Raw genomic sequence first — 13,879 nt, 5'->3', positions numbered from 1 at the left:
TATTGTTCATTTGGCATTTGTTTCATTGTTTTCTGAGCCATGAGAAGTCTGGTGTTGAAGAAATGTCTCCAAGCACGAAAATGTCTCAGTGCATTCGTAAAGAACCTCCGAGGAGTTTCTTTTATCATGGTTTGTTTGGTCCATATAGTCATCCTCTATGTCCTTTGCCTTATCCTTTTCCAAGGTAACCGAGACACAGAGGAAGACCTTAACCTATAAGAAGAGTTACTCAGCTCAGTTATTTGATGGAAACAAAATGGGCTCTTGGAGAGGAAACACCTTTTCTTCCATTTGTTGTTTTCAAAGAAACATTCTTCCCACTGCCATAACCCTACTAAACAACTGAGCCATTCTCAGCTAAAATATTGCTGATGATTTATTTCTGTACAATACATCACCTGTACAATATTTTTGCACTAAGGATGATAATCTTTGACTTTTACACTATATTCTCACTATAGCTATTGTTGTTTCATCCCATCCATCCATCCATCCATCCATCCATCCATCCATCCATCCATCATCCATCCATCCATCCATCCATCCATCCATCCATCCATCCATCCATCCATCTCTATATATAGTCCTAGAGCAACAACAACAGCCGAAACCGAATTCCTTGCATGTTGCATACGTACTTGGCCATTTCATTTTGATTCTTTGGGAACCAAGTTTATTTTTCCTCCACAGATTAAATTAAATGTTATTTCTACAAGTGCATAGACTGAGTAGATATGTCAGCAAACACCCACCAGCCACCACACTAAAACCACTGACAGGTGAATAATATCGATCATTTCCTGACAGTGTAATGTTTTGCTGAGAAACCTTGGGTGCAGGCATTCATGTGGATGTTACCTTGATACCTAACACCCACCTAAAAACTGTGTCAGATGAAGCATCAGCCTGACTGGACAACCTTCAGAATATTTTTCAATAACATTACATTTGGTTACCATGGCTCAGGTGGTAGAACTGGTTGTTTTCTAATTCCAAGATTGATGATTCAATCCCCCGACCACCACAAGCCCAAGTCCCTGAACTAGGGGATGGAAGTAATTATTAATAATTTACTGCATATATGGCAGGACAGTTCCTTGCATGGCCCCTCTGCTACCATCGTGTGAGATGTGTTAATGAGGGAACATAATTTACAGCACTTTGTAGGGACCTAATTAAGGTGAAAAGATGTTTACCATTTACCTTTATGGGGGTCTGTGAAGTATTAATAAATAATAATAAACTTCCGCTAACTCCTTTAATGGCATTAATTGTATTACTAGTGCTTAGTCCTAAATGATAAATAAACGTATATACAACACCAGTCAAAAAGTTTGGACACACCTTCTCATTCAATGGCTTTTATTTAGTTATTTTAAACGTTGCAGTTTAATACTGAAGACAACAAAGGTATAAAAGAATACACATGTAATTATGTCAGAAACAAAAAAAGTGTTAATCATCAGTATTAATCTACAATGTAGAAAATAATATAAATAAATAAACAGCATTGAATGCGAAGGTTTGTCCAAATGTTTGACTGGTAACGTAGATTTTTAATTTCACCTGTGCATAGTCAGGATGTCCTGATGAAGTTTTGTTGATTGCCCCAATCCAAATTATTGAATATTTAGTATCTGCTGATACCCAATACTAATTTCATTGATAATGTAAAACTTCAAGTATTGTAGATTAGCTGTAGTACCTTGTTGTTCCACCAGGTGGAGCCTGTTAAATGCTGTAGCGACCAGATGAGGCAGCTGAAGCAGAGAGGATTGTGGGGGTTTAGCTAGAAAGGGGGCACCATGACAGAGTCTTCTGTCAGACTTAATGACTCAGGACATTTGTTTTCTTTTTGAATTGCATCTGTGGCATCAAAATTTCTGAATATTTTTTGAATGTACATTTTCAATTATCGTTGCACATATGAAGTAAATTATTTAAATTTATGACACATGACAGTGGATACGAACAAAGCATCAGGTTTAAGTTGATATTGATCAATTAATAACTGCATTGATAGTCTGATCTTGATCTAAGGATAGGGTTCAAGACATCTCTAGGACACACAATAGTCAAATATTCACCTCAAGATGGAAAATTCATGGTTTTATATTCTTTATTCATGGATTTGCATACTCATCGTGTCCCTTTTTAAACTAAAGTGGGAACGTTTGGAGAGTATGAGTTATGTAACCATTTCATTTAAAATACTGAACCAATTCCACCGCCGGGCTTTCAGCTGAGTGCCACAGACAGGTGGAGAGGTCAGACAACTCTGACACATTACGTTTTAATGGGATTCGTTGATAGTGAGAAAAATATTTCCAGCCTAAGCTTAGAAAATAACCCTTAAAACTTCATCCTAAATCTAAAAATCTCCTCTTAACCTCTCAAACAGCCCTTTGAAGGAATGAGATTCAGATAAAATATCCTCACTTTGATGGCCTCCGACACTTTTGACCTAAAAATCTTTCAACGGTGGTTGTGACCTTTAAAATGTTTCACACTGTCCTTCCCTAAAGCTAATCCATCTTCGTCCTGCACACATGAGCTGATTCACAGTCGTTGTAATAATTAGAATGAACTCTCCTCTGCATGCTGAGGGGAAGGTTACCTCTTTTCCCATCCAGGGGTTCACAGACCTCCATGTCCTCGGCTGCTGTGACACAATTTATGTGCTCATAAAAACGCTGGCATATGCTGTAATTCATTAGACGGATGATAAATTTCTGCTTTAATTGGGAATAATTAAAATTTTAAGGCTGAAACCTTCACCTAACAATTAGATAAAGCATCCCGAAGGAAAAGAGACGATGATCACTTGGAAATAAACTTCACCTTTTTGCATCATTCTGTGCAATCAGGCACCTTTCTCTTAGATTTCATCACCGTTAAATAAGCCAATAATGAGCCTTTTGTATTTTTGCATGCAGAAATCATTCATTCTTTACAATTTATCATTTGTTTTTGAATTATATTGTTTCAGCCCCAACTCTGTTCTGATCATTAGACTGTCTGGACAGAGTTCTACTTACAGAACTTGTCATTTGTGCTCTCAGCAAACCAAATGTAAAAACCTTTTCGTTAGTAATTTTGTGTCTCAGTCGGAAATAACGTTGAGGCATGTTATTGTCGCTGCGGTTATTCTAATCAAATCACAAGTTGTCTTGTTTCTTTTGAAAGAAATTTCCTCACGCAGTGCAGAAAACCAAGCTGGTTTCAACACCAAAGATTCTGTTGTTTCCTTGTGCAGCAGGTGCAGAATCACCACAAACCAATAAAAGGCACCTTAAACAAGATGCTGCAGGCGGATGACATTAAATTACCTTGGGAGGAAACAGCCTGTGTTGTTTTTGCTTTGGTGCCCAAAGCAGGAAACACTTCAATAAGTCCCCAAGCCAAACACAAGTTGGTGACAAACTGCTGGAATAACGTGGCTGTGAGATAAAGGTCTTAGTTCTTCTTTAACCCTTTTCACCCTCACAGTCCATGGACCACGTTAGTAATTAAAAGACAACTAATGGACCTGATTTGGATCTTATCTGCACATTATTCCCACACATAAAAGCCAGTAGGGACCTCCTCCACCTTCTAGCAGACTTGGAAGATGTGTTATCATCTATTCTGATCATTGATAACCAGAAAGTAACCGTGATACTGAAGGAGACCTCCTGTGGTTTTATGAATGAGTCCATGTAAAGTCTAACCTTTGAGCACATCTGGACTGTGAACTTGCATTTCAATTTGTTATTAAATTAAATTATATAAGCTTTGACGCATCAGTGTGATAATAAATAATTTAAATCAACAATAAGTAATTTTCTGGGAAGTTTTTGTGACTCACTTAGCAACTTTGCAGCTGGATTTAGTGACTTTTGAGATCCTTTAAGTGATTTTTTTGGACAACGTGGTAAAACTTTGATCAGTGAGGTGAAGGAACCATAAACTACAGGACATGTTATCAAAACAGTAAAAGACCATTAATTTAATTAAATTTATTATTATTATTAATTTACAGTACTGTATAAGTCAGGGGTGTCAAACATGCGGCCCACGGGCCAAAACCAGCCCTCCAGAAGGTCCAATCCGGCCTGTAGGACGACTTTGTAAAGTGTATAATTTCCAGATCATGACAAGTTGTTTTGATCATAAAGTATAATACTAGATTGTTCATTGTTCTTTTGTCATTTTGTGTCTCATTTCTGTAATATTTTGTCTTCTATTTGTTGTTTTTTTGTATTTTTTTTTGTCTGACGTTTGTTGCTTGTCTCATGTTTTTGTCGTTTTTGGAATATTTTGTCTTCTTTTTGTCGTTTTGATCATAAATCATTGTTCTTTTATCATTTTGTGTCTCATTTTTGTAATATTTTGTTTTGTTTTTGTTGTTTTTTGTCTTACTTTTGTTGCTTTGATCCTAAAGTAAAATACTACATCCATCGTTCAGTTCCAGATGACTAAATGTTGTGTCTTTGTAGATGTTCTGTGATCTGGAAGTTGTAATGTGTAAATGATAAACTGAGGCATAATCGTTGAAATTTAGCTTAATTTTCTTGAGAAATTTCAGGTTCATAATGTTTTGTAAAAAGATAATTCCATAAATGCGAATAATTTCAGAATGGACTATTTTGTACTAAAACAAAGGGAAAGATTTGGAGTTGTGGATATTTCTAAGTTATTACGCTCTGTTTTAACTGGACCGGCCCACTGGAGATCACACTGAGCTGAACGTGACCCTTAAACTAAAATGAGTTTGACATCCCTGATATAAGCAATTTTCATGCAAGCAGCTACTTAACCTCATTAGAGGTTTGTTTTGCTACCCATATATTTTATATTATTATCTATGCTCTGGAGCTGTGGCTGCCTCTTTTTCATTTTTCATTGCTCCTCTACTTTATTTTATCTCTTAGTTTATTTTATTCATTAGCTTTAATGCCTTTTTATGTCTTATGTAAATCACCCAGTGCTGTCTTGCAAGTAGAAAACGCTTATTAACACAAACTTGTCTTATTTATTAATGGAAACCCGAAACGAATGGGTTGGAGCTCACAGGTTAATTAGTATATTAAAATATAATTAGTTTAGGAACATTTATGTATGAAGTCAAAACATTATCTGCCATCAAGTTAGTCACTCATCAGCGTGGGTGAAGGATATTTTCAATGCACTGATTCATATTTAAAGATTTCATGCATTAATTACTGTCGACTCATTGAAGTCTTACTGATGTTCTTTAGCATCAAAGAGAGGAAGAAAGCAGCTAAATGAAGACATTTTTGTCAGAAAACAAGTCAATCCAGAGAAATTTAACAACACAAATAAAGTTATGGGCCTCTCCAGCAGGGCTTATATTATTACTGAGTCAGAAACCCAGAAACAGAGCAGCAGCCGCTCATCTGTCATTAGACCGAGCCGGTGGAGAACTGAAATCAGCTCTACTGGCAAACATCCCAGGAGTCATTAAGCTCAGCCTCTAGCCGTCATTGTCCCCTCGTCTGAGGCTCTTCGGGGGCCCGCGGACCAATTTTGAGCAACCGCAAAGTTCGGAGTCACCCCAAAGGTCCCGCAGTGATGAGACATTAACTCCTAATGAGGGTTATTAGCAGCGACCAGGTAACGCTGCTGCAGGCTCAGACAGGAAGTAGACAGACCCGGGTCACCTTCTGAGGGAAGCGTTTGTGAAGCTGCTTCCAATGTAGCTTCACAGCTCATTCAGGTCGTTAAAAATTAAATCTCAGTCGATCTTCCTTCCATAAACACCATAAATGCTCTTCTGGTGATTTTGATCTACAGCAGCTTCAACAGGTAACGTTTGGTGTTCGCCTCTTGTCTTTGTCTGATTTAGTCTCTTCTGACTTTACTTTTGTCACCTGTGATGGGATTTTATACGTTATTTCACACGCTATAGCTGAACGTTGCACATTATTTTTGTTTATTTTGCATGTTATTTTCCTTATTGCACATTATTTACCTTTTTTGGAGGTTGTTTTTCTTATTTCACACATTTTCTGTATTTTGCATGTTATTTTCCTCACTTTCTGTTATTTTTCTTATTGTGCGCATTATTTTCACTTTTTTGCACATTATTTTTCCCTTATTTTGCATGTTACTTTACTTATTGCACATTATTTTTCTTTTTTTGCACACTATTGTCTTTATTTTGATCTTCTTTTCCCTTTATTGCACATTATTTTTGCCTTATTTTGCATGTTATGTTCCTCATTGCACATTATTTTCTTTTTTTGCACGTTACTGTCCTTGTTTTTTAGATAATTTCTGTTATTTTGCATGTTATTTTCCTTATCTAGACATGTTACTTTCCTTATTGCGAATTTTACTTTTTTGCAGGTTATTTTCCCGTTTTTTTAATAAGCTATTTTCTTTATGTTGCACATTATTTTCCTTATTGTCCATTATTTTCCTTATTTTGCATGCTGTTTTCTTTATTGCACATTATTTTCCCTATTTTTGGATGCTATATTTTTAATTGCATGTTATTTTCCTGATTTTGCACATTATTTTCCTGATTTTGCACATTATTTTCCTGATTTTGCACATTATTTTCCTGATTTTGCACATTATTTTCCTTATTTTGAACATTATTTTCCTCATTTTGCACTTTATTTTCCTTATTGCACATTATTTTTGTGTTTTTTTTTTAAATTTTATGTTGTTATATCTGACTGCCTGTGCCGTCGGTCTCCTTGAATCAACTGTTCGCATCGTTGTCCTGCTGCTCTCTTCATTCTTTTAAGCGTTTCACCTCATTTTTTTTTGTTTGCTTTCTCCCGTCTGAGCTCTAAACTTTGTTGTTTTATCGGCTAATGTAACATCTGGCTGCGAGACAGCGGCTGAAAATTAGCGACTTGGCTAACACCGGCACATTTAATGGTGCATTTTGATTAATGTGCATCGTCCCCTGATACAAAATAAACACATTAGAATGATTTACAGACATTCTGCAGAAGGACTGGTGGTTATTTCGGTGCGGCCGGCGGTCACTCACCCCGAAGTTGGAGGCTGCGAATCTGGCCGGAGCAGAGACGTTGGTGGAGGCGGTGGGGTGGGCGTAGAAGGCATTGATGTTGGCCAGCAGGGTGCTCATCACCGCCGGAACCCCTGACAGCATGTACTTAGACGACAGGCAGGAGAAATGGCTGAAAACAAAAGAAGAAGACGACAGCAGGAGGGTGAGAGGGGTGAGACAGGTGAGGACGGGAGGGTTCAGGATATAAAGAGGAAACACAGAGATCAGAAGGAAGGAGGAGGAAATAAATTACAGAGTAGAAGAAGGGAGGAGAGAAGGAGGCGTAATTACAGGTGAGAGAGAAAAAAGAGAAAGGAATGGGAGAGAAAGGAACAAAAAATGAATTAAATGTGTACTAAAAGTTGGAAATCACCAGTTTATAGTTACAGAACATTTTCTCCAGCTTCCCTGATTCAGTGTTTCTAATATCAGACACATTTTAAACATGAAACGACTCATTCACATTATTAAAAGATAAATTAGTGGATTGTGGTGTCGAGGAAGCTAAAAATATTGCATTATTTCATATTATTTTCCTTTTTCTGCACATTATTTTCCCTATCTTGGCATGTTATTTTTTTTATCATGCAGGCTATTAAATATTTTTTTTTGGTAATTAGTTCATATTAATATAGTTTTTTGCATATTGTTTTCCTTTTTTTTTTACATGCTATTGTTTCTATTTTGGACATTATTTTTCTTATGTTGCACGTTATGATCCACATATTTTGTATTTTATTGCACATATTTCATTTTTTTGCACATTATTTTCCTATTTTGACATGTTTTTTTATATACAGGCTATTTAACCTGCTTTTTGCAAGTTATTTTCTTTATTTTGCATATTATTTTCCTTTTTTTTAAACATGAAAACAGTTCATTCATATCATGCCTCTGTTATTAAAAGATAAATTAGTGCATTTTGGTGTCAAGGAAGCTGAAGATATTGAATTATTTAATATTAATATAATGGTTTGCACATTATTTTCCTTTTTTGCATGTTATTGCTTCTATTTTGGACATTATTTTTCATATTTTGCACATTATGTCCCTTATTGCACATATTTTCCTTTTTATTGCACATTATTGTCCCTATCTTGGCATGCTATTTTATTATGCACGCTATTTAACCTTTTTCTTGGAAGTTCTTTTCTTTATTTTACATATTATTTTCCTTTAAAGGCCCTTCATGTTTGTTTAGTACTTTCTGGTACACATCCTATTAATACTGTATGCACGGGTGCTTATTTTGGGATCTGCAAACCTTGTAGTTGGAACCTTGAGTTTCTGGAATGATTTGAACAAAGAAATAAGTGAGTGGCATGTTTTAAGTATCTTCTTAAAACACACTTTTATCTGAGAGCCTTTTCCTGATTCTACTGGATTTAATTTTCTTGGAATTATTTCTTTCAATAAAATACTTTTACACTGTGTTGGTTTTTATCTGTCTTTTAAATTTTGATGATTTAATTTCATTTTCTCCCATTTTGCTGCCTTGTGAAACAACTTCGGAACTTCGAAAACAGTTTAATCACCAATGATTTTTCTTATTATTATTAGTATTCATATGCTACTGTTCAAAGGTTTGGGGTCACTTAGAAATGTCCTTGTTGTTGAAAGAAAAGCTTTTTTTTTTTTTCAATGAAGGTAACATTGAATGAATGATAAATCCAGTGTAGACATTGTTAATGTGGTAAATGACTATTCTAGCTGGAAACAGCTGATTTTTAACCCTATAAACCACGGTGTAGCGCCGGTGCTATGATTGGATATTCATTTTTGATTGGTGGTAGATTTGAAACCAGATCAGACAGACCGATCATTCTTTTTGCAAGTAAAATCTGGGGAGTTACACTAACATCTCACACATTCACCAGGGCTCAGAGCGCTTTTTGGTTGCAGTGATGGGTTTGTGAAAATACACAATAAAGCACACAAAACAAAAAACTTTATAAACGAGACCACGTGATATTGTGCAAATTTTTTTACAAATTTGAGGGATACAGCTATGCTATTTCTGTATTTTGAAATATATGTGAAAAAAAACAAAAACTATTTTCATTTTATTAGATTTATTGCAGTTTTAAGCAATAATTTATTGTAGTACTTAAGACATAAGTCAATACATATTATTTAAATTTGGGATATAAGGATTATATTGATGTAAAGAAAAAAAAATATTCCAAAAACTTGCACTACAGCATGTAAAAATGTACGAACATGTCCCATCTGCATAGGGGTACAGAGGAACATTTCCAGCAACCATCACTCCTGTGTTCTAATGCTACATTGTGTTAGCTAATGGTGTTGAAAGGCTCATTGATGATTAGAAAACCCTTGTGCAGTTATGTTAGCACATGAATAAAAGTGTGTTTTCATGGGAAACATGAAATTGTCTGGGTGACCCCGGACTATTGAACGCTAGTGTATGTTCCACTACAGTTAAATGTTGTCTTTAAACTTCACTGTAAACTCCTGCAAAATATCATCAACTGCAAACTTGTGCACGAATGAGCACAAATTATTAAATCGAGAGCGACGTGGTGTCAAAATGTGAGACACTAGACGCCCGACAGGCTCCATAAAACTGAAATGAAGGAGTCAATGTGTAGTTCTTTAATGGCTTCATTGTTTTCTGTGTATTTTCAATCACCGTTTTCATTTGGCCGTGTCATTGAACGCCTTACAGCAGCGTCTCCATTTGTTGAATTCACTCGGTGCTTCCTGGTATGATCATATTGCGCGAAACAAACAAACATAAAAACCTTCTGACTTTATTAATGTAATTAAACCAGCATGTGCGTGTCTGTTTGTGTGAGTTTTCTCCATCTGCTGATGATGATCTGATCAAACAGGAGGGAAATCTCGGAGGTGACGGGTCATCTTTTCTCATTAGACAAGATAAACTGATTTGCATGCTGCTTATAGTTCCTGCCCACCTCTCATCAACACACACATGGGACTGAAAATACCGCACACAAACTAACGCGCTAATCGGAGGCATTTCCTGATTGGATTCAAATGCTCTGAACTCACGTCATGGCCTGGTAGATGGACTCGATGCCGTAGCGCATGGCGAACTCATCCACCACGTCCTGCTGCACCTCGTCAAAATAAACCTTCCAGGCGTCGTCTCCCTGGGCGACGGGGATCTTCACCACACCGCCTCCCTCCACGTCGGTCGAGAAGTGAAACACATTCTGGATGGAAAAGAGGCCGAAATCATTCACAGACATAGAGACAGTCCAGTTGGGACATTTTATGGCCTCAAAGGTTCTTAAGAAAAGGTGTAAATCTGCTGTCAGGTCACTCTACTGGTGAACATATTTATAAATGAGTCTGGCATCTTCTTTGTTAATTTAATTAATCAGTTTTCAAGGCAGCTTTTAGTTGATTTTCTCAAGGATTAGTCTGTTCATATGTGAAATAATTCATCCAAATCATCATTTTTTAATTAAGATCGGTGTGTCCACTAATCCTCAAAGCATGTTTGAGAATTATTCCTTTTGAAAATCTCCAGTTTTGATCTTAGTTTTATTGATTTAGTGGTTAAATGATTACTCAGTTAGTAGATGAATCTATCGTATCTGCTGGAAATTTACAAACAAGTTCAAACTGTGCTGCTTTTTATAGTTTTTTTATTGTCACTATATTTAATTTTGCACTGTGCTGAGACTGGTATTTAGCTTTTTTTTTATGAAAACACACGAGGAATGACAACAAATCAATCTTAAATTTTGAAATCAAGAAAAAAATGAACTGCAATGTGTTTGTTTTATGTCTGTTTTTATCAGATTTTCTTTTTAAAAACAGAGTATTTTGGGGTTTGGAGTTGGTCAGACACCCCAACACTGAAGAAAAAGCTGTTATGAACTTTAATAAAGAATGTACATTACCCTTTAAACTTGTAATTGTAAGTGTGCTCCAAATAAAATACGTATATGGCATTGTTTCTTATGTTTCATACAGATTGCATCGATTCAACACAATTTTATGTAGATAGCACCAATTAACAGTTCAAAGTATCTCACGATGTTTTACAGAACCCCTGGACCCATTAGCTAAGACTGATGTGCAGGTAAATAAGTAATATAATATATTAGATGTTACTTTCAGCCACAATATTAAAACTACTCACAGTGAAGCTGACACTGTTTAGGTTGTTAAAATCCTGGAAAACATTGAGTTCCGGCATTAATGTGGACGTTATCAGTCTGCCAAGGAATGCGGCAAAGTTATGTCATGATCGACGTACATTTGTCCGTCTGTCTGTCCATCCGTCCATCCGTCTGTCTGTCTATTCGCAACATTATTCAAAAACAGACCAACGGATTTGGATGAAATTTTCAGGGAAGGTCAGAAATGACACAAGGACCAAGTGATCAGATTTTAGCAGTGATGCAGCTTATATTCTGGATCCATGGATTTGTTAAACATGTCTGTATCATTGCCAGATAGTGGCACGGCCTCACTGTAACCATGACAACAAGTGAACGCTACATCAGCTGCCTGCTGATGATCACATGATTGTGATCCTACTACAAATCCACCACTGTGGACTTATTGGGATTTATCCGTCGGAAATGATACAAGGAACAACTGATTAAATTGTGGGGGTGTTTCTGAGTCCCATCAATTCTGCTACATATTTAGGTCACATGATTCAGTATCTGTACATAACATACACATGCATATCACACACCTGTGTTCAGCGCAAGGTCATTTTGTTTGTGGGTAAATCTATATTAAATGACCACATTCTATGGTGCCATGATTTCTGACAAATTTTTTTCAAGATTTCATCCCTCGGAAATGATACAACGACTGAGCAGCCTTGTTTTGACGTGCTACCTTCCTAATGTACATATTTTTATAGACAGCAGTTGCGTCTTCCAGCAGAACAATAAAAGCTGCCACACTGCAGAAACCGCTCCAAAAAAGGCTCGAGGAACATGACCAAGAGCTCAAGGCCTCCAAAATACTCCCAGATCCAACCCTATAACGCACAGGACAAAAATAATCTGCTGTCCATGGTCCAATTTTGTCAAAACGAGAGGTAAAAACACAATATTGAGCTGTTGGTTTTAATGTTGTGGCTGATCGGTTTGTAACTCTGTAAGACTTGGAGTCCGGACGCTGAACTTTTCATCTTGTTTTCCATTTAAAATGATCAACTGCACCAAACTTCAGGGCTTCTGGCAACTTTCCAGGCAAAAATGTCATGTTTACCAAAACTGTGGTTGGAAAGGTTGCAAATGCCAATTTTGGAATATTTTGAGAGCACCTGTCAAATATTCATTAACTTTGCTTTAATTATTAATAAATAACAGTTCGTTCTCCTGAAGTGCCTGAAGTGCCATGGAAATGGAAAATAACATTTTTTCCTTTGCCTCCATGTTTTATATAATTATTTAACATCTCACTTATGTATTTTTGATTTGTACATTTTATTTAGTCACTTGGCTGTAGTAGGTTTTTCATTAGTCCTGTTAATGTTTGACCAATTCACTTACTATTGTTGAAAATAAAATACTAATAAATATGCTTTGTTTATATTTCTGTGTGATGCTAGCAATTATTGTAAAATGCTATCAGTCAGTTAACAATACAGCTATTTGATGACTTAATCTGAACTGAAATTCATTAATTACACCTTCATTTAAACTTGAAGTAGACAGACGTATGTAGACACAAAGGCCTCATATAGAATTTGGAAAAAAATGAGTAAAATAAGCAAAAAGTAAAAAGTTAAATAAGATAATATATTAATAGTTAATTAACAATTATAAAAAAATTCAATTGTTTAAATAACATTGTACATTTTATTTCTTAGTTATTTTTTAAAAAATCAAATAATTGAAAAATGGCAAAAAAAATTTCCATGGTCATTATACAGATTTTCCATTTTTCAATTATCGATAATATAAACCAAGAAAAACATTTTTACAAATAGTTGCTGCTATTTTCCACAATTCTGCTTTCTTTTTTTCTCATTTTTTGTTTTTTGTTTTTGAACCTCACACCATTTCACAGTTTGCTGCCAGATGTTTCTCCATGTTTTTCTTTACATTATTTTTATGGTGTACTTTAGCATATGACTGAGTGTATTACCTCATGAAGGCACGTGTACTGTACATGGTAGGGTGCCACTTTCTCCTCTCCCTCGATCTCCACACTGATCTGAAGACGAATCGCACCAGAAACTGCCGATTTGTCTGTTCTCTTCTCTGTAACAAACACACACACACGCACACAAAGACACACAACCCTCAGAGCTGAACTTGAGCTGAACTTTGCGTCTGAGATGACAACTGAAATATTGAACATTTCTCTGACTGTTGCACTAATGAGCAAACAAACAGAGACACATAAATATCAATTACACGACATCTAACACACAAACACACACATCTTTGTTTATCTTTCCTATCTCGACCCTACTAGTTAACTAGACAGGCTCAAAATGTTTAGTTTAAGAACTTCTGAAAGCCACAATGATGGCAAGTTAATTATTCAAAACCTTTTTTGACCTGAATTGTGAAAGCTCTACCATGTTAACGAGTTAAATAGTGGAATACAATTTTCTCTTAGTTAGAGCCAAATGGTCAATAGTTACCTCATGAAAGCCAAAATGCTGACTAATTAACGAGGTAAAGCTTGTTTTAACATCACTAGTCAACTCGTGAGGCTCAGAATCTTTTTTAGGTAACTTATGAGATCCAAAACATATACTAGTTTGGTGAGGCCCAAAATGCTCACTAGTCCCACGATAACTCTTTTGACCTTTCAAGTTAAATCGTGAGGTTCATAATTTAGTGCTTAAACTGGTGAAAGTCATGATGCCGATTA

At 35.9% G+C, this 13,879-nt stretch overlaps 1 protein-coding gene across 6 annotated transcripts in view; it reads right to left on the bottom strand.

Annotated features, from left to right (window-relative positions):
* LOC111565599 (protein unc-13 homolog B-like) overlaps positions 1 to 13,879 on the bottom strand; it is a 279,044-nt gene that overhangs the window by 76,847 nt on the left and 188,318 nt on the right. For all 6 annotated transcript variants that reach the window (XM_055011386.1, XM_055011381.1, XM_055011382.1 and 3 more), the window contains 3 exons: positions 13,142 to 13,257; positions 10,067 to 10,230; positions 7,010 to 7,160 (listed from right to left, as the gene is read on the bottom strand). In XM_055011386.1, the coding sequence (XP_054867361.1) occupies positions 7,010 to 7,160; positions 10,067 to 10,230; positions 13,142 to 13,257 (431 nt within the window). The remainder of the gene's footprint in view (positions 1 to 7,009; positions 7,161 to 10,066; positions 10,231 to 13,141; positions 13,258 to 13,879) is intronic.

This window comes from Amphiprion ocellaris, chromosome 6, assembly GCF_022539595.1.
Source record: "Amphiprion ocellaris isolate individual 3 ecotype Okinawa chromosome 6, ASM2253959v1, whole genome shotgun sequence".
Lineage (NCBI taxonomy): Eukaryota > Metazoa > Chordata > Actinopteri > Pomacentridae > Amphiprion > Amphiprion ocellaris.
Note: the sequence above shows the minus strand (reverse complement) of the source record. Positions and strands in the feature narration are given on the sequence as shown.